At 33.7% G+C, this 20,888-nt stretch overlaps 1 protein-coding gene across 2 annotated transcripts in view; it reads right to left on the bottom strand.

Moving 5' to 3' along the window:
- Positions 1–398: 398 nt before the first annotated feature.
- The window catches only part of LOC122503439, a 290,985-nt gene continuing 270,495 nt past the window's right edge, over positions 399–20,888 (bottom strand). Inside the window, exons 4-5 of one of the 2 annotated variants that reach the window (XM_043613982.1) lie at positions 1,072–3,011; positions 399–974 (exon numbers count right to left, since the gene is read on the bottom strand). In XM_043613982.1, the coding sequence (XP_043469917.1) occupies positions 768–974; positions 1,072–3,011 (2,147 nt within the window). In that variant the 3' untranslated portion in view covers positions 399–767. Of the gene's footprint in view, positions 3,012–20,888 lie in introns of both variants that reach the window. The other variant, XM_043613981.1, reaches the window with a different exon arrangement.

The following is a 20,888-nucleotide window of genomic DNA, read 5'->3' as shown; positions in this document are numbered from 1 at the left end:
TAAAATTTTATTTATTTGTTTTTGTTTCGTTTTGTTGTGTTTTTTTTTTTTTTTTTTTTTTTTTTTCTTTTTTTTTTTTTAATATAATTATCCCATGATTGAAATTTTACTTGATTAATTAATCCCGCTTTTATACCGTATGGTTTATACCCATGTAGATATATATACGTATATATATATATATATATATATATACATATATATATCACTATAATAATTATGACGTATCGTCACCCATATATTATTAATTATTTATTTTATTATTATTATTATTACATTAATTACCATATAATTATTATAATAATATTACAATGATACAATAAGTTACATATATGTACATACATACATATATATACATATATACACATATATATAACAATTATATAGCAATCACGTCCATATCAATATACTAATATTACGAAATATTAATTAATTGAACACATCACTATATTTGGAACAAGTGAGGAAAATCTCATGTATGTTACATTAATGAATTATTTGGCAATGATCAGCAATGATAACGTGTTGACCTAACACTGCTGCAAGCCACGGGCACTCGCCTTCATAAGTTTATTCTTCTGAGAGCGGGTACCTTTGGTTGCGTGGTAGAAGGGAGAACGGGCACTTAAGGGCGCTTCAGTCGGCAGTTAGTGAAATGGCTTTTAGCTCCTATCGGTTAGACCGATGACGAGGTGCCCTTGCTAATGAGATATTATTATTTCATGCCGCAGATTTTTTTTCCTACGTAAATCATTGCTGCTCTTACCTTAATAATTGCACATTCTTACCACATTACGGTTACACTGGTTGTAGTCCTTGTATTGGTAATGTGACAACTGATTTCGGTGATGATAAATATGTGAACTTGGATGTAGTTGGCATACATCCTTCGGATGACTCGTTCTTCTGTGGTATTGATGTCTTAAAGATTTCTTTTGATCCTTGGTCGGTCGGTTGTTTCTCGTCCGATGGTCCTGCAGCAGTTAAGGTTGAATTTGGCACTTTGATACTGGTGAGATCCGTCGGAGGCGTTGTTTCATTGATCTTAGACTTAATGATTTTCTCGTTTACCTCCGGCGGCTGGGGTCGAAAATGGGTCTCAAGTTTGACTTGTCCTCGTTTGGGATTTACAGTGTTTTGAAGGGTATTGACTCCATTTAATATAGGCTTCCTGCAGACATACAGCAGAATAAAGACAACAATTAGGGCCAATCCTCCATATGATCCATAAACTAAAGTGGCCTGTTTGCTTTTAAAATGTCGTTGTATTGCGAAATCCTGTAGTTCTTGTTCCAACTCGTCGAGTGTTTTGGAGTTGGCGTCGAAGTGAGACGTTATTGATTTGGTGTTACTCAATTCTGCTTGTTGTTCTTCTAAGGTCAGAGCTAGGTTGGCGTGTGTGGATACAAGAGGCGAGATTTCTAATAGGTTCAGGTGCAATTCAGCTCCATAAATCAGCTCAGATTGTCCTTTTTGCGCAGGATTGGCTGGAATGGTGACATCTTCGGTTCGCGCAAAACATCCTGGAGCTAACTTCATTATTCCGGTTCCAGTTAAATTTAGGTTGATTGGGTTCATAGAATGACAAGAGATAGTGACAATCTCCGGTCCTGCAAAAGAATAGAGCCAGGAGGCCAGTGTTCTTAGCGGTGTCCAGTAAGAATTCAGATTTGATGTTATTCTGATTGGACAGGATTTCATGGCTTCGATAGTTGGTTTAAGGAGAAGCATAGGTTCACATGAGGGTCGTTCGTGAAGTTCGTAGATGGGCACGCCTTCCAGACAAGCATGATAAGCTGCGGTGGTTCGGCAACTTCCCCACTCCTTTTCACTAAGAAACAAGTAAGTTCGCTTTGCGTCATCGACAACGAGGTAGTTGTATTTTGAATTCACGTATGCTCTTTGTTTTCCACTACCTAAGTCCTTTTGTATGGTAGGGAGGGGATGAATCTTGAACGCTTGATAGCGGTACTCCTCCAATAATGGAATATCAATGAGTATCTTTATGTTTTCGATCTCGCACCAAATAGAGGTCGTCGCTATTTTGATTAATTCGTCGATGCTAACCCTAGGACCGGGCAGAGGAAAACGGACTTGCGTTAGGTTGTCCTGAATATCTCGGAGAATAGGCTCCAGTTGTTGTGATGAGATTATTCCTGGGTGTAGTCGACCTTTCCGAGCGTCATGTATTGCATCCAGCATGGTGGATGTAATTCGTATGTTGTGGTCCAGACCTAGTTTTATTCCTGATAAGATGGATGACACTATTCCTCTTCGCATTAATTCCTCTTTTGGTGATACGATGTCATTAATTGTGGATGATAGGTTTCTCAATTTTTGTTCAATCTGTTCAATTCGAGCATCATGATGTTGATACTGAGAGTGGAGAGTATCTAACTGAGATCGAATAACATGGGTCTGCTTCCCTACTAAATGTGAGAGGTTGGTTTGTGCCTCGTTTAGCTCTCTTATTTCGGCGTCGTAGCGTTCCCCGTCGTCGTAATTTAGGACACCGGCCACTGGTCCAGCAATCTTTCCCAAAATTCCAAGTAATGGCACGCTCCGTCTTACTCTCAATTGGGATGACAATCTGATTGGTGATGTTTCTTTACTATTTTGTAATTCCCGGATTTGAATTTGGAACTGGTTTTGTATTTCCTCTACCATTTCCCATCTGTCTTCCCAGTTGAAAGAGTCTGGGGGTCCATTGCAATTTCTTTCTTGTTGTTGGCATAGTTCTTTCATCCTCTCCATTCGTGCTTTTAGGTCGTTGAAATGACGTCTTTGTTTGGCAATGTCAAGGAACACTGCTACTCTCCAGCGACTGGTCGATCTTCGGACTTCAGAAACGTGCTCGAAATAAATCCCACTGCTGACAATTACTGGGGTAATGTCGTACCCTTCTCCATGCATCCGTAGGCTATCCTGATCCTCGAATTTTGCATATGTCATCAGGATGGGAAGGAAATACAGAAACTTCAAGGGCCAATGTGTTGTCATCATTGTTGTATCTAAAACAAATTTTTTTTTTTTTTTTTTTTTTTTATTATAATGATTTTGGTGGAAGATAATGGTTACAGATGGGCAACCATTATCTTATCTCTATGTTTGACGAACCTCTCGCCAGTCTCATCTTCTAAAACCACATTATTATTCTCGGTCAATCCGACCACAGAATATGGACCATTAGCACGGGAGTCGAATTTATTGGACCTTACTTCCTTATAAGTATATACCTTATCGCCGATCTTAACGTTAGAAGGCCGAGCTTTCAGATCGTAGTGTGCTTTTGATTTCTCCTTTGCATGGATCAATCTCTGTGCGGCCAAATTCTGCAGCTCATGCAGCCTAACGATAAGATCCCTCAGGTACACACCGTAAGTTTCCAATTCAGGTCCTTGTGGGAACGAACTTGGAATCCGAGCCATTCGACCAAAAACCAATTCGTATGGGGTGAAATTAGTCGCCTCGTGAACTGACGTATTATAGTTAAACATGGCGAAAGGAAGTAGACGATCCCAATCGTCGAAATCATTCGCATAATGTTTGATATAATCAGTCAGCTCGATATGACTCCTTTCAAGTGCCCCGTTGGTTTGAGGACGATAACCGGAAGTTGTGAGTTGCCTTACGCCAAAAATTCTTTCGAGTTTACGCATAAGGGAACTCACAAAACTCCCTCCTCTGTCAGTAAGCACGCATCGAGGTGCTCCATACAGAGAGAAAAGATTCGTTGCCACTGCGTGTGCAATAGTTGTGGCCTTAATGTCTGGGATGGGAACCGCGATGCAGTATTTACTAAAATTGTCTTGCATCGTGAGAATGTATCGGTTCCCATTAGGGGTAGTTCTTAATTTTCCCACTGTGTCCAATGACACTTTGTCGAATGGGGTTGCTGGGGTATCTGTTATTAGCATAGGTTCTCGAGTTCGTGCCCTAACAAGTTTGTTCTCAAGGCAACTTTTGCACTTTCGCACAAACTGAGTGACCTCGTCTCGCATTCTAGGCCAATAATAGCGTTCCCTAATTCGACGGTATGTCTTTGTTATGCCCTTATGACCTCCGATCAGACTGGCATGAAATTCGGCAATGATTTTTGGTCGCAGGATCTCAGCAGGAACCTCAATTTTACCGTGGCAGAGAGTGATCTTTATATCACCACCACGGAATATTCCTGCTAAGATGCCCGCCATTGTTGTTTGTGGCAAACTTCCTAACAAATCTCCCGAATTAGCCATACGGCAGTGTGTTTGATTGTCTAAGGTCAGTGCGTACTTTAGGTTCTTTAACCCCGTCGTAACGTCGTTCCAGTCTAGTTCGTCCAAATGTCTCTTTTTCACTACAATCGAGTATACTTTGTATCGACCGCAAAGTGTAACATGGACTTGACCTTTCACTGGTTTGTTATCCCGGATGTCTTGAAAATCAATCTTCTCTGTAGCAATTAAAAGTTTTGCAACTGAGTCGATTGGTTCATAATCTTCTGATATGAAATGTGCTATATTGTCTTTCTTATACGTTAGTGGTTCTGTCCACTCGTGGAAAACATTTTCCGAGTTTTCCACAGAATCGCAAGGATTATGGGTAATCACACATTCATTATCTGAATTTTCCGTGGATGACGAACACGACGAATCCAGGACCGGGATTTTAAGATTTACCGATGTTGCGGAGTGGGGGATATGTCGCTTTGGAGGGGACAAATTGTCATTCTCAGTTTGTAACTGTCGTGGCACAATGTTTGGTTTTTGTTTCCGATTGTCGGTCACTAGTTCATTCTCCCTGGCACGAAACTGAGTGAAAGGGGTAGATTGGGCCCCTGGAGAGGTTAAAGGGGCCGGGGTGAATATCGGTAGATTTTCGTTGACATTTAGCACTTCGCTTATTTTCGGTATGTCTTTGAATTGAACTACACTTCCTTTTCTCTTGGAAGGGGCGCGGCTTGTCAGCGGTGTATCTTTCAAAATTCCAGAGGTGGGGAGTGCAGATGGGGATGGTTGCGATATCAAGTGAGGTCCAGATTCGGGATGCGGTATCTCCGTAGTTTCTTGACTTTTTGTTCGATGCTTGTCGAAACCTTCAAGGAATCTTTTTAGTCGCCCTTCGAAAACGTTATCGTCGAGACCTTGGCAAGGGTCCAGTGATTTTAGGTATGCCAAGTATTCTTCGTCACTTTCGTCATCGGAAATGTGAGCCTTTCTTCGTGGAGTTTTGTCCATACCTTCGTGGTCCCATGCCAGAGTGTTGTTAGTGTGATTTAATCTTCGTTGTTGCAGAGATTCATCAAATTTTCTGATCGATAGATTAATAGAATTCTCATGGTCGACTGAAACGGGTGCGATATTTTCTTGTTCTTGGTTGGCTCCTTCGGCTAGTTCAGAACTTTCTTCGCTGTAGACAGGTTGAGAAGATCCAGTTACGATTATCTGTTCCAGCGGAAGTTCATTAGCCTGTTCTTTGTCCGATGATTCGGTGCCGGAAGAACTGGAATCAGGCTCCAGCATGGCACCTTCTCTTGCCAAGCAGTCAGCATTCTCGTTCCCATCTATTCCGCCATGACCGGGTACATGTTCCCAAATGACATCTATGTTCTTTAATGCGTCAACTAAACGTTCATAAGCCTTTTTGTTTTTGACTGGTTTATTCTCGTTTGTTTTCCAATCATTTGTTTGCCATTTTGGAACCCATTCTTGTATTCCTTGTAAAAGAACCTTGGAGTCAGTTTTTATTCTTAAATGGTCGATGCCAGCACGTTTTGCTTGTCTGATGGCTTCCGTTGCAGCTTCAATCTCTGAGGCATTGTTTGTTTGCCTTCCTCGATATCTACGGGAGACATTTAAGGGATGATCTGGTACGAACCATACACCTATTCCCGCACGTGGTCTTACACCTCCATTATCACAACATGCGCCATCTACATAAACGTCTGTGTATTGATTTAAAAAAAGGGGGTTTCAGATTGCAGGGTTGGTTTTAGATTGTTGTCACTCGCGGAGGAAGATTGTCTTATTGGGGGATGCAATGGTAGGCTGGGAAATACACTATGGCTTTTTCGGAAAACTGGAGGATCAGAATTTTCCTCGTTTCCGCTTTCCGTAGCGGATTCATCTGACGAAGAGAATTCTCTTTCCTCTCGTGGTTTGGCCTCAGTGAGAGATTCGCGTTTCCTCTTTCGTGTTCTGCTTGCGACACAGCTAGTGTCTAGGTCAGTGACTTTGCTGCTAGAAGGGACAACATAATCGTCTTCTTTCTTCTTAATGTTTGTGCTTCCTAGAGGTCTACCTCTTTTTCTTGCACCGGGCAGATTTGGGTTTAAGAGTTTTCCAGTGGCTGAGAAATCTTTTGGATTTTTTTGTATAGGTTTGAGTGGGCGAACTGTTGTTGGCCTTGAGAGAATTGTCTTTGGTGCAAACACACCCTTTTTTATTGTGTCTCTGGTGGACCTTGTTGTTCGGAATTCAGAAGATGATGATGAAGGGTTTCGTAATTGCTTGTTTGCAGTAGGTAATTTCGAGGTCAATGGAAGTTTGAAAGTGGGATTGGGTCTCAGACTCGTTGTCTTTTCTGTTGCTCGGGTCAGTATTTTAGTTGGTGGGGGAACTGTTGAACTAATTTTATTCTGAGACGAATCAGGTTTCACTCGCGCACCGTCATTCTTTTCGGCTTGACTTCGCGTGATGGGAAATGCTCGTAACGAGGGTGAAGGACCTTGTGGCCCGGAATGTTGATCTTCCTCTTGATTAGATTCTTCGGAAGATTCTGACCATTCTGATTCAGTAGATTGTATACTATCCCCTTTGTCCTGAGGGTTGGTATCATCAACAGGGTTGTTTGAGAGGGCTTCAACGATTCGATTTATTTTCCCTGGCTTATACTCAAATTTGTATCTGTATCCTCGAAGTTTAAGTCGCCACTTTTCGAGCCTAGTTCCAGGATTTTCCACATAACTTATCCAATGAACTGGTTCACAGTCACATGAAAGAATAAATTCTTTGTTTTGACTGTATAGATATGGACGAAAATGCTCCACAGCATATAATGTAGCAAGACATTCCTTCTCTGTCTTAAGATATTTTTGCTCAGTTGCATTTAACACTTTAGAGTAGTATGCGACAGGGAGGTCAATACCATTTTTTTTTGCGTCAGCATAGCTCCAATTGCGTGTTCCGAAGCATCGGTTGTGAGTTTAAAGGGCTGCGTAAAATCTGGATATTGGAGAATAGGTCTTCTGCACAGATATTTTCGGAGTTTTTTGAAACTTCTCTGCTGTTGGTCTTTCCACTTCCACTCTTTCGTTTTCTTCAATAGATCGGACAAAGGTTTCGCCACCATAGCATAATTTTTTATAAAGCGTCGATAGTAACCTGAGAGACCTAGAAAACTTCTAACTTCCTTCTGAGTTTTTGGCACGGGGAAATGTTTGATGGCCTTAATCTTCGCTGGATTTGGTTTCACTCCATCTTCTCCCACTATGTGACCAAGGTATGCAACTTCCTTTTTCATGAATTCGCATTTGTCAGGTTGGAGCTTGAGGTTTGCGTCTCGAAGTCGATTGTACAATCTTCGCGCTCGTTTGTCATGTTCCTCAAGGGTGTCAGAATAGATAATAATATCATCTAGATACACGAATGCTTCTGAATCGAGCATTCCACCAAGAACATTGTTTAGAAGCCGCTGAAATGTTGGAGGTGCGTTTTTAATTCCCATGGGCATGCGCTCATATTCGAAATGCCCATTTCGAGACGAAAAAGCGGTTTTGTGTCTATCGTCTGGGTGCGTTTCGACTTGGTGGAATCTGCTTGCAAGATCGAAGACTGTAAAGAATCTCGCAGACCCAAGCTTATCAAAGATGGCGGTGATATTAGGGAGGGGATACGCGTCTCCTATTACCTTTTCGTTAAGGGCCCGATAATCTATGACTACGCGCCATTTCCTTTTTCCGGATGCGTCGAGTTTCTTCGGCACTATCAGCAGTGGAGCGTTGTAAGGAGAAGTGGAATTTCTTATTATTCCACTATCGAGCTGCTTACGTAGTTGTTCGTCAATTTGCTCAAGAGCCTCATTTGGTGATCGGTACTGCTTCTTATGTATCACCTTATCATCGATGGTGGGGATCCGATGCTGGATCAAATGAGTACAGGATAGCTGCTCTCCGTTAAGATGAAAAATGTCCGCGTAGTCTTCTGCCCATTTAAAAACAAGGTTCTTCTCCTCCTGAGTTAGATGAGATACGAAAAGGGCCTCTTTTACCCTTTTTACGCGTTCTGCATATGAAATCGTTGGAATTGGAAAATTTTCATTTTCGATCTCAGAAGATTCTTCTCCAGGCAATTCGCAGAAGTCAAAAGGTATTAATTCTTGGGGGGTGAGTTCGAAGTCTACGTCCATCTCGGTGGTATTAATTGCAACGGCATGACAAACACCATCCTTGCTATTCACAACAGCTTCACCAATAAATACTCCTTCTGGAGTTTTGATCCGTGGGAGGTAACCTTGAGGCAGGTCAGGATTGATGACGTCGATTGCAATCGGACTACGCGTCCTGGCATGAATTCGAAACACTCTTTTGAAGGGTTTAATAAGTGGTTTCAAAAGTTCTTTTTCAGCGCGTGATTCTTTATCCACGAAAGGAATAGGGTTGGTTGGGTCGGACATTATTATTAGGGCATTATGCCAAAATGATATCTGGGCCTTTTCCTTGCGGATGTAGTGTCTTCCTAGAATCCCTTGTGATGAAATCGGAAAGTCATCTTCTACAACATGAAATTCGAACTTGGATTTCAAGATTGTAAGGTCAATGGTACCAAGTGTTATGACTGGATGTTTATTGATACCTATGATTTCGATGGATTTACAAGGGTTGATGGTAAGACCAGGTTTTAGGGCGCACAATTTGATAATATTAGAGTCAGAGCCTGGATCAATAAAGAATCGGATTTTTGATTTTCGAAATTCTGGTCCAGAAAGTTCCACTACTGGGGAGTCCTCGGCTGTTGATCCTGCTCGAAGGACCTTACCGTAGTTTCTCCGAACTGAACACTCCGATGACGCTGGGGTATTGGACTCGGTGCAGCGTCTGAGCGTCGAGTCTGCTGTGAGTTTAAATCGTTCTGTGGACCAGGTGATACTGAGCGAGGCGGAGTAGGGCTAGGTTTAAAACTCGGATTTTGCCTAGGATAATTCGTTTGTTGAAATTGTTGCATAGCTTGAGGTGCATAGGGCATGGATTGATGCTGAGCTGTATGTAGTTGATAGTTCGTTAGCTGAGGGGAAGGGGATGGCTGTGCTGACGACATACACGGCTGAGCATTCCCGAAAGTTGGCATCAAAGACCGATAAAAGGTGGCTAATTGTTCTGGGGTGAATTGGAGCGTGTCATTGACCGAATTTTTATGTTGTTTAGGGGGGTGATGATCCCGTTCAGTTTCTCGACGCGACCTTTCTTGAATTGGTTGGTCCATTTGGCGTGAGTATGGACTAGGTGGGCGAGGGGGATCATCACGTCGTGAGATACGGTAAGATGAACTTCGTGATTTCTCTGCATATTCCTGCCTTTCTTCAGCGCGCAGGGCGTGGTCGAAAGCTTCTTCTAAATTGGCGGGGTTTCGGGTGTCAACGAAGATCGACATCTCTTCGGGCAATCCTCTCATAAAGGCTTCTAGTGCACACTCGATAATAGGTCGCATCATGATGGTGCTTTCAGCTTCTTCTTGTACACGGACGGCAGCGCCCTCTACCTGTCGGTACCTGTGTTGATATTTTGCGTCCAATGCGTGTTTCGCTCCACTGATTAATCCCTGTAGGCGATCGTGATAATCGCTGACCGTTTCTGACTGTTTCTGGCGAATGTTTATGATGTTTTCTAAATACCATTGGTACTTTTTCGATGTGGCAAATCTTTAAGTAAGGTGATTTATCAATTCCTGAGTTGTCAAAAATTGTTTATCTCTGACACTTTCTCGTGCTGCGCCCTTTAGCTTACTTAAAATGGCTTTAATAAAACCTGGTTCAGTTTGTTCATTAATGAAGACTGCTCCATTCGCAACATCCTGCAAAAATTCTTTTAAAGGTGGGCTTCGCCCATCAAAACACGGAATGTGGAATGTACTACGCTGCAAGGTCATACATTCGAGTACAGAGGCCATTGCTGCTGTTGTGTCATGCTGGAACGCATTTTGCTGTCCCTGCAAATTTGCTTGGTCGGCGACAAAATGTATGCTACCATTTTCTTCGGGACGAGACATGTTGAATTTGGGAATGCACGAGATAATAGATAATCACACACAATTGAATCTTTTTAATAGTCCAGATTTTTAGTTATTTCACCACCACGGAATATTCCTGCTAAGTGCACAATATAACTAAAATCGGAATTGAAAATAATTTCACTCACAAAATAAAAATAAAATCGACTGAGTGCGTAAGAGGCGCGAACTATTGTTTGGGGGTCACTGTTGTTGGCAATTTTTCATAACGCGACACTTTATTATTCAAGGAGGTGAAATTTATAACAAGGCGACTGTTAGAAGTGGGGATTCTCTTAATGTGTGCAATAGGTGTCGAAAAGGGGGAGTCGATGTCGTGGTAAGACATGTTTCTTAACTCTATCATTGTTCGTCCATCCAATTTATACTGAATAAATCTGAATAAATATGAGGTAATTTAATCAATTATCAAAACGTCATTTTCGTATTTCACAGTAGCGTCACTGTCGTAGCTGTCATTATCTGAATCTAGAACTAGAACGGGAGCTCGGATAATTTTCACTTTCTGGTCGTTGAAATTTTCGATTCGTCTTACTCTTAGACTTAGAGTTGTGGTGTCTGTGAGAATATCAGCTGATCGTACCAGGGTTCGGGAAAGTTCCCTTAAGGTTCCGCGATTAATAACACTACCTTTATAATATGGTAATTTTTGGTTAAATGTCACAGAATAATGCAAATTTTCTGGGTATTTTTCTTTCCAACCAGCTAAAGTAAGTCGGCGATATTTAACGATTGGAGATGGAAAGGTTTCAGGGAGAATTATTTGTGAGGGGGCAGAGTCTAGAGTTTTTACGGTTTTTCTGTCAGCGGAAAATTTTTTTTGTGTCTTTAAACAGGCCCTTGTTGATCTTTTTGATCTGCCCTTCTTTCTAGATCGCGTTCCCCTCTTTCTTAAACTTTCTGGCATTTAAAAATGACAAATTGAGAAAAACAGAGTAAAGGAAGAAAAATAGCGGAATACAAGAACTAGAGAATTAAAGAAAGGGTAAGAAGGATTTTATTTTAGACTTGTCTACCAATGGGCGAACCACGGAGCCTTGTCTTAGGATTAGAGAATAAGGATGGAATAAAATCGCATAACCGAATCGAGAATAGCTATTCAAGCTTTAATTAAGTCTAGACAGACTTGTCTACCAATGGGCGAGCCACGGAGCCTTGTCTTAAATAGTCCTATTAAAAGATTGAAAATTAAGATTTAATATTAAATCTCAATCGTTGCTTTTCTTGGGTTAACAACGAATTAAATTGGAAACAGATAGTATAGGTAAAAGAAGGAAGAAAAATTATATATATATAATAATTTTTTTTTTTTTTTTTTTTTTTTTTTTAATTTTTAGACTTGTCTACCAATGGGCGAACCACGGAGCCTTGTCTTGGATTAGGGAATAAGGATGGAGTAAAATCGCATAACCGAATCGAGAATAGCTATTCAAGCTTTAATTAAGTCTAGGCAGACTTGTCTACCAATGGGCGAGTCACGGAGCCTTGTCTTAAATAGTCCTATTAAAAGATTGAAAATTAAGATTTAATATTAAATCTCAATCGTTGCTTTTCTTGGGTTAACAACGAAATTAAATTAGAAAAAGATAGTATAAATAAAAGGAAAAAAAAAAATAATAATTCTGAAAAAGGGGGGGGTAGTAATGTCAAGAAGGATCAAAACAAGGAAAGGTAGGTTTTAATTTTCCTTTTCTCTGTTTTCCAAAGCTAATTTAACACGGCGCTCGATTTCTTTTCGTTTAAGCGCGATTTCGGCTTCTACTTTTGATTGATTTGCAGATATGATTTTACTTAAGTTTCTGTCACTTAATATCTCTTTTTCTAGTTTAGAAGAACCTCTAATTCTCAACAAATTCTTTAATTTTGACCCTCCCCAAACGTTTCTATTTTTATGTGGCATTTTCTAAAAGACATTTTAAAAGAAAAACAAAAATAGAAATTGAAATCTTCAGGGCACGATGGCCTCGCCGGGATAAAATCCCACCGCTGCCACCATCAGTTTGTTACGAACCAGAAAAATATTTAATATTTAAAACAATTGATAATTTATTAATTGTTAAAATTAAAGTAGACTTTTAAGTTGGTCCTATTTTTAAGATTCTCGGAAGTTCAAACTGACAAGACTAAAGGTCTTGTTTATTATTATGGGATTCGATTTATATCCACGAAGCTGAGATTCTCCTAGAAAATTCGGAAAATCTACCCTATCAGATCTCAAGAAGGAATAAAGAAATTTAAAACAGTTAAAATATATCAGTTATACAGTTATTTATTAAATTTAAATTGACTCGAATTATCTGCCCCTCGTACAATTTTTAGGAAAGGTAGAAAATGGATTTAATTGGCCTGGAACGATACATTGGTACTTACTGTCCTGGCGTTCGCACTTAAAAACTACCGTCGCACTCGTCAACGGGCGCTAAACAAATTTTCACAAATTGTCTCTTATTCTAACTCCTAAACCACCAAACACAGGGCGGACGCGGAAATTTCGCGGATCCGGCCGGTCTTTCAACAAGATAAAATATATCTTCACTGATTCGGCTTCTAGGCTGCCTCCGCGGACTTCGGAGTAAGTTGGATTTTATTTTCGTCCGAACAATATTGTAGGTATGACAATACAAACAATAAAGTGTCCTAGTTACCGGACGGGAGACTGCCTGGGATTTTTAATCGTACGCGCTTATTCGCGAGTAGAGACCGTACTGTTCAATTTAGATGGGTAATTAATGTGTTTTTATAGTTTGCTTCCGGAAAGAATGTGGAAAGGTGGGGACAGGGCGTTGGACCTGTTGCTATGCCGAAATTGCTGAATTTGCAATTTTGCAGGTGCATTATGTTGAAATGCATTCCTTTTCTTTTATTCTTAGGAAAGAACATTTTAAATATTCTTTCAATTTTGGAAACAAATATTAATTTGTCTATTTGTTATTATTATTATTATTATTATTATTATTTTTTTTTTTTCTTTTTTCTTTTTTTTTTTATCAATCTCTGAAAATAGGATTAATGTAAGTTGGAAATAATGGACATTTCAAAAATAGAAATTCCATTCTATGTTGTAACCCTTTAAAGGTTACTACAATTCCAACATTAAATCAATTGTCCCAATATTGATCTGGAATTGATCAGTTGTTTAGATATCAAAAGAAATGCACATGCTTGGTGTTAGCATGGCAGCATAGCTTGTAGGTCTGGGAAGTGTAATGGGTAAAGAGAGGATAGGTATAGGAACATAAGCGAATGCGTATTTCATAAAGATCCCGGGGTATGTATGTATTCTATGTTAAATTTTAAATGAGAGCGAGCGAGAACCCGCCGTGCATTTGTGGCTATAGGAGTAAAGAGTCGCGAACATTCCGTTAGAGCGAGAGAGAGCGCTTCGTCGTTGAACACAACCTTTGTTTTCTTCGCACGATGCCCGTCTATTACAATGCGGTATTATTTTAATTATATTAATTTTAATTATAAATTTTAAAATCATAATAATTACAATACAATAATTAATTAATTGAATTATAATGATTGTATTATATTTAATTTTAAATTCTATAATCCTTTATACGTTTTCATTATCCGTGTTGACTTCAAGGGCTTGCATCTTACGTGAATTAAAATTATTTTTGAAACAATAAAATTATATTATTTCTTTTGGATGTGAGTTGCCAAGTGAAGTCACTGTATTCTAAGTGTCGTTTTGCTGACTTCGGGAATTCCTCATGGTAACGCGATCTTAAACCTGCTGCAATCTAACTTGAAGCGAGTTTTAGTAAAATATTATTTTAAAATAAAATGAATTTAAATTTTTGTTTCAATGATTTTTAAACATTTTTAATATATGTTTTGTTATTATATTTATAATTTTTATGTTGCTAATATTGGCGCAACATTTTTTACCCTAAAAAATTAAATTTCTTTTTATTTAAACTTCTAAATACACTTTCCAGTATATTTACTTTGTTACGACTTACTTAATTTTAAATAAATTTAACTATTTATTAATAAACTAAATTGACGGGCAATTTGTACATATTTTAAAATTAAATCAAATTAATTAATTAATTAATTTTACCTTTAAATCCTATTTATAAATATAATTTAAATATAATTTTTATAAATTAAGAATTTATAGTAATTCAATTAAACCTTATCTTTAAATTACATATTGATTTAAATAATTTTTTATTATAAAAAATTACAAAATTATTTTTAAAAAATTTTTTTTAAATAAAAATATATAAATACAAATTTTATAAGTATTTCTTATTGTGGAATATCAATTTAATCATCAAATTCCTCTAAATAAATTAAAATACCGTCATATCTAACTATTTCAATCTATAAATTTACTTTATTAATATTTTAATTATAAACTTATATAATAGGGTATCTAATCCTAATTTTAATAAAATTAAATCTTTATAACACTAAATTTTATATAAATAAATTCAACTAAATTAAATTAAATAAATTATTTCACTATTCCATTTATTTCCCCCAATTAAATTTATCATTTAAATAATTTTACTTTAATATTTAATTAAATTAATTTTATATATAAAGTATAACCGCTATTGCTGGCACTCTAATTAATCTATAATAAAAATTTTACAAATTAAAAATTTCTTTAAATTTTAATACTTTAAATTAAATATATCTTTATAATAGGGGAATGTAGTCAAGGTTGGCCTACTGTCTAGGTAGGCCACTCGCGTTTTTTTGTCAAGTTCACTAGCGCCACCTACGCGCATTTTTGTCGAAGCTTGTCTTAGTGAAACCTAACTTTTTGTTCAATTACATTTTCGGAAAATCGAAAATTGTGTTTTCTGTGACGTCGGTACAAAAAAAGCTCAAAAAAAGTTTTGTGCATAATGTGAAAAACCATTAATAAAAGATAAAAAACAAATTGAATCGTCAAGGCAAGTATGCAGAAAATTTGTGGGACTCATGGTTGAAAGGAAAACAAAGTAAAAAATCGAATCCCGAAACGTATTTCTTTATGGTTACAACAATTCGGTAATGTTACTTACTGTCAAGGTCGGCCACTATGTGTTTAAAATGCGCAAAGATGAGGACGAGCTACTTCATTTGCAAAAACTGCAATTCTGTATAACTCATAATATAATTGATCATCTTATTAATATTTTTATTTAATTTTATTAATATTTTAGTGCAAAACTTTTTTTTATTTATATTTTTTTTTTTATATTGTTTATTGTTATTATTTTGTTATTTCATTAAGTTACAAACTGTAAACAATAAAGAATCAATTTTCCGTAACTCCAAACATGTTATTTTATTTTTTAACGATTAATGCCCTTTGAATTTTAAACATGGCCGACCTTGACTGTAATGGCCAACCTGGACTACAAATTTTTTTTTTTTTAAATCTTTATAACTTTTTCATTTTTAAACCTGTCAATTTACTTTGTACAGAAAAAATGTTCCTATTAAACAGGACTTTCCAACCATATACTTCAATTGTCCAAATTCATTTTTAAAAAAAAGTTATAAACAAAAGTCAAAAAGGTGGCCGACCTAGACTATGTTCCCCTATTATTAAAATATTAATTTTTATCAAAATTTTATATATTTAAATAAATTTATAAATTAATATAAAATATAAATTTACTTAAAAGTTTTATTTAATCTAAATTCTTTAAATTTGCAATTTAAAATTTTTTATAAACTATAAAACTACTCTATAAACAAATTTCAACTTTTTTTAACCACATAATTTTAAAAAAAATACAAAAAATACATTACAGATAAAATTTGTCCAATTTCTATAAAAGGGTACTCAATTGGTTTTATACCAATCCATGTTAATAAAATAAAAAAATTAATAAATAATCAATATAAAATCTGATTAAACGGATAATTTACTTCCCTTATAAATTCTCCCCCCCCCCCAAAAAAAGGTAAAATTAATAAAATTAATACAGAAGCTCCTAAAGCAACAACCCCACCCAATTTCCTAGGAATAGATCGTAAAATAGCATAAGCAAAAAGAAAATATCATTCAGGTTGAATATGAATCGGAGTAACTATTGGGTTAGCTAAATTAAAATTTTCAGGATCTCCTAAAACATAAGGATTTAAACAATTAATAAGTAATAAACTAATAATCATAATTAACAAAACTAGTAAATCTTTAATAAGAAAATATTTATGAAAAGGAATTTTATTTAAATCTCTAGACACCCCTAAAGGATTCCTAGACCCAAATATATGATGAGAAACTAAATGAACTAAAACAATTACTAAAATAATTAAAGTTAAAATAAAATGAAACCTATAAAATCGTCTTAAAGTAGCAGCCCCCACCCTAAATCCTCCTCACAATCAAATAACAATATCATTCCCAATAAAAGGAATAGCTGAAACTAAATTTGTAATTACAGTTGCCCCCCAAAAAGATATTTGTCCTCAAGGTAACTCATACCCCAAAAATGCAGCACCTATAATTATTAAAAATATAACACTCCCTCTTAATTAAGGAAACATTATTTTATAAGATCTCATATATAACCCTCGTCCAATATGTATAAATAAACAAATAAAAAAAAGAAGCCCCATTTATATGTATTAATCGAATGACCCACCCATAATTAACATCATGAATAATATGAATAACCCTTTCAAATGCCAAATCAATTCTAGAATTATAATCTATTGATAAAAAAATTCCTCTTAAAATTTGGATCCTTAAACATATCCCTAACAAAAATCCAAAATTCCATATTAAATTAATATTAATTGGTGTAGGTAAATATAATAATTCTTTTTTTAAATTACTCTGACAAAAAATTATTTTCATTATAATATTTGTCGTATAGACTTAGGTTTAAATAAAAATAAAACTTTTACAACTATAACCAAAAGATATAAAAGATATAATAAAATAAAAACTATTATTAAATCAAATTTAATGTAAATTAACTTAAAAGAATTAAAATTTCTCTCTAAAACAAAATTTTTTATTTCAATAATTGAATCATTACTCCTAACTAACCTTTTAAAATAATCTATTTTTGATATAATAACATAAATTAAACACAAAGTAAGAAGTTTATTCAATGTATTTAATAAATCAAAATACCTGATAATAATTACTCCATCTTTAGCAAATCTATTAAAATAAAGAAATAAAATTAAAATCCCCCCAATTATAACTACATAAAAAATTATTGAATAAACTCTTATTTTATTAATAACTCTTATTACTAAAATTACTATTATAGTAATTATAAATATAGACACACCTATCATTATAGGGTGCCTTTCTTCAATTCTTATCAACCTAACAAGAATTAAAAGAATAATAAAAATTAAAATTAAATAAAAATTATACATTCAAAAATAGTTTAAATAAAAACTTCAATTTTGGAGATTAAAAATATAATTTTTTATTTTTTTGAAATAGCTAAAAAATTCTTAATTTAATTTTAATTTACAAAATTAAAGTTTTTTATAAACTACTTAGCTAAATGCCCTTCCCTATTTTAATCCTAATACTCTATTTATCTTCAATTTTTTTAATCACAAATCTATACCCCCATTTACTTTTAACTCTAATATCTTTAGAAATTATAATAATCTCCTCAATCTTATCTATATTTTATATTTTACTATTAATTAATTTTGAATAATTTTTTTGATTATTTATTATAATATTATAATTATTATCCCTATTATTATTTGTGAAGGAATTCTAGGATTAACAATTTTAATTATAATCATTCAATTTAGGGGTAAAGGAACTTTAAATTCAATAAATTTAATAATTTAAATTATATGAAATTAATTTTTATCTTAACCTTAAGTCCTATTATTTTTTCCCCCCTTTAATATTTTTATCATTATTAAATTGAACCCTCCTTTTATCTTTTTTATTTTTAGTAAGTTTTACTCCTCTTTACTCCTCAATAAAAATTATATGAATAATTTTTATTGATCAAAATTCATTTTATTTAACTTTACTAACTATATGAATTTTTAGATTAATAATTTTAATTTGATCAAATATAAATTTTAAAAAAATTTATTTAACTTTATTAATCACTTTAATAATTTCGTTAACTCTATCATTTTTATCCATAAGTTACTTTACTTTTTATATTTTCTTTGAAGCAAGAATAATCCCAACATTATTTTTAATTCTAGGATGAGGAGCTCAATTTGAACGTATAGAAGCAGGAATTTATATACTGATTTATACTTTACTTGCTTCCTTACCTTTAATAATTATTTTTATTAAATTATACTATATAACTAATTTTATAAACATTATTTTATTAATAAATTTAAATTTTTTAAAAAATATCTATTTCTACCTATATATATTACTCCCATTTTTAGTTAAACTCCCAATTTTTTTTTTACACCTTTGATTACCTAAAGCTCATGTAGAAGCTCCAGTTACAGGATCAATAATTTTAGCTGCCATTATATTAAAATTAGGTGGATATGGAATTTTACGAATGATATTTATATCAGAATATTTAAACTCAATTTACAACTTCTTTATTTCTACCCTAAGACTTTTACGAGCATTATTAACCTCTTTAATTTGTATAAAACAAATTGACATAAAAAAATTAGTAGCCTATTCATCCGTAGTCCATATAAGTCTTATAATTACTGGTTTAATTTCTATAAGATTAACAGGAATCCTAGGTAGCTTAATTATAATAATTAGTCATGGTTTATATTCATCTGCTTTATTTTTTTTAGTAAATATTTCTTATAGACGACTAAAATCACGAAGAATTCTTTTAAATAAAGGTTTAATAAATATCACCCCTTCCTTAACTTTATTTTGATTTATATTAAATATTTTTAATATTAGGGCCCCTCCTTCTCTTAATTTAATTAGTGAAATTTTATTAATTAATAGAATCTTAAATTTTAGACTAAATTTAATTCCCTTAATTATAATTTTAAGATTTACAAGTGTTTTATACTCAATATATTTTTTTATTATAACACAACATGGAATTTTAAATAAAAATATTAATATATTTATTTCAATCTCAATACAAGAATTCTTAGCTTTACTACTTCACCTAATTCCTTTATTTATTATAACAATAAATTTTTATTATTTAAATAATTTAAATTTAAAATATTGATTTGTGGAATCAAAAATATATTTGAAAATATTTTAAATTATAATTAACTCCCTTTATTTCAATTCTTTACTTATTTTAAGAACACTAACTTTTTTTTATAGATTAACATTAATTTTTTTCAAATCTATTTTCTTTATTAAATGGAATATTATTTCTTTAATAAATATAAATTTTGAATTAAATTTTATACTAGACTGACTAAGTCTAATATTTATCAGAGTTGTAATATTCATTTCCTCCATAGTAATACTATATAGGAAAGAATACATAATTTTAGAAAATAAAAAGATTTACTTTATTATAATTTTAATACTTTTTGTAATCTCTATAATTTTAATAATTTTATGTCCTAATATATTAAGAATTATTTTAGGTTGAGACGGATTAGGATTAATTTCTTTTTGTTTAATTATTTACTATCAATCTTCAAATTCTTTCAACTCTGGTATATTAACATTATTAACTAATCGAATTGGTGATATTATACTTTTAATCCTTATTTTTCTAGGTATATATTTTAGATCATGAAATTTTTCTCTTTACTATTCTAATTCTTACATTTTACCTTCAATTATTTTAATTATAATTATAACTAAAAGAGCCCAAATCCCTTTTTCTATATGACTCCCTGCTGCAATAGCTGCCCCCACTCCAGTTTCTTCTCTTGTTCACTCTTCAACATTAGTAACAGCAGGAGTATATGTAATAATTCGATTCAATTTTATATTTACAAAAATAACTTTACCTCTTTTAATTATTGGTTTAATAACTTTACTTCTAGCTAGAATTAATGCTATATTCGAATTTAATTAAAAAAAAATATAATTAATAAATTATTTTATTTAAACGAAACTATATGAAATGAATTTTACACTAAATTAATATTTAACTTTATATTTTTTAAACAAAAAAAATTTTTATCCTCATATTTTTTTAATACTTTAATAGATATATTTATACTACTCCTATTAATTATAATTTTAATTTTTATTTTAAGTTAATAGAAAATTTTAATCTCTTTAATGTATATTCAAAATACATATTTTAACAAATTCATTAACTTGAATCTTTAACCTTTTACTATTAATATATAATTAATAAAATTCATTTAATAAAGTTTAAAAAAATTAAATAATTTAAAATTACAACTAAAAATCTTTTCCAGATTAATATTATAAGTTTATCATATCGAATTCGAGGAAACCTTCCTCGAAATAAAATAATTAAAATTATTACCCTCACCCTTCCCACTATCCTAACACTATTAATATTAAGTATAAAATAAAATAATATAAATAAGTAACTTATTAACATAATTATACCATATTCAGATAAAAAAAATTAACACAAATCCTCCTGCTATATATTCTGTATTAAACCCAGATACTAATTCAGATTCCCCCTCAGATAAATCAAAAGGAGTTCGATTCAATTCCGCCACAACTCTAACTAAAAATATTAACATTACCCCTCATATATAAATAGAAGC

This window comes from Leptopilina heterotoma, unplaced genomic scaffold (genome assembly GCF_015476425.1).
Source record: "Leptopilina heterotoma isolate Lh14 unplaced genomic scaffold, ASM1547642v1 Lhet_262, whole genome shotgun sequence".
NCBI lineage: Eukaryota > Metazoa > Arthropoda > Insecta > Hymenoptera > Figitidae > Leptopilina > Leptopilina heterotoma.
The sequence above is the reverse complement of the archived record's forward strand: the minus strand, read 5'-3'. Positions and strand labels throughout refer to the sequence as shown.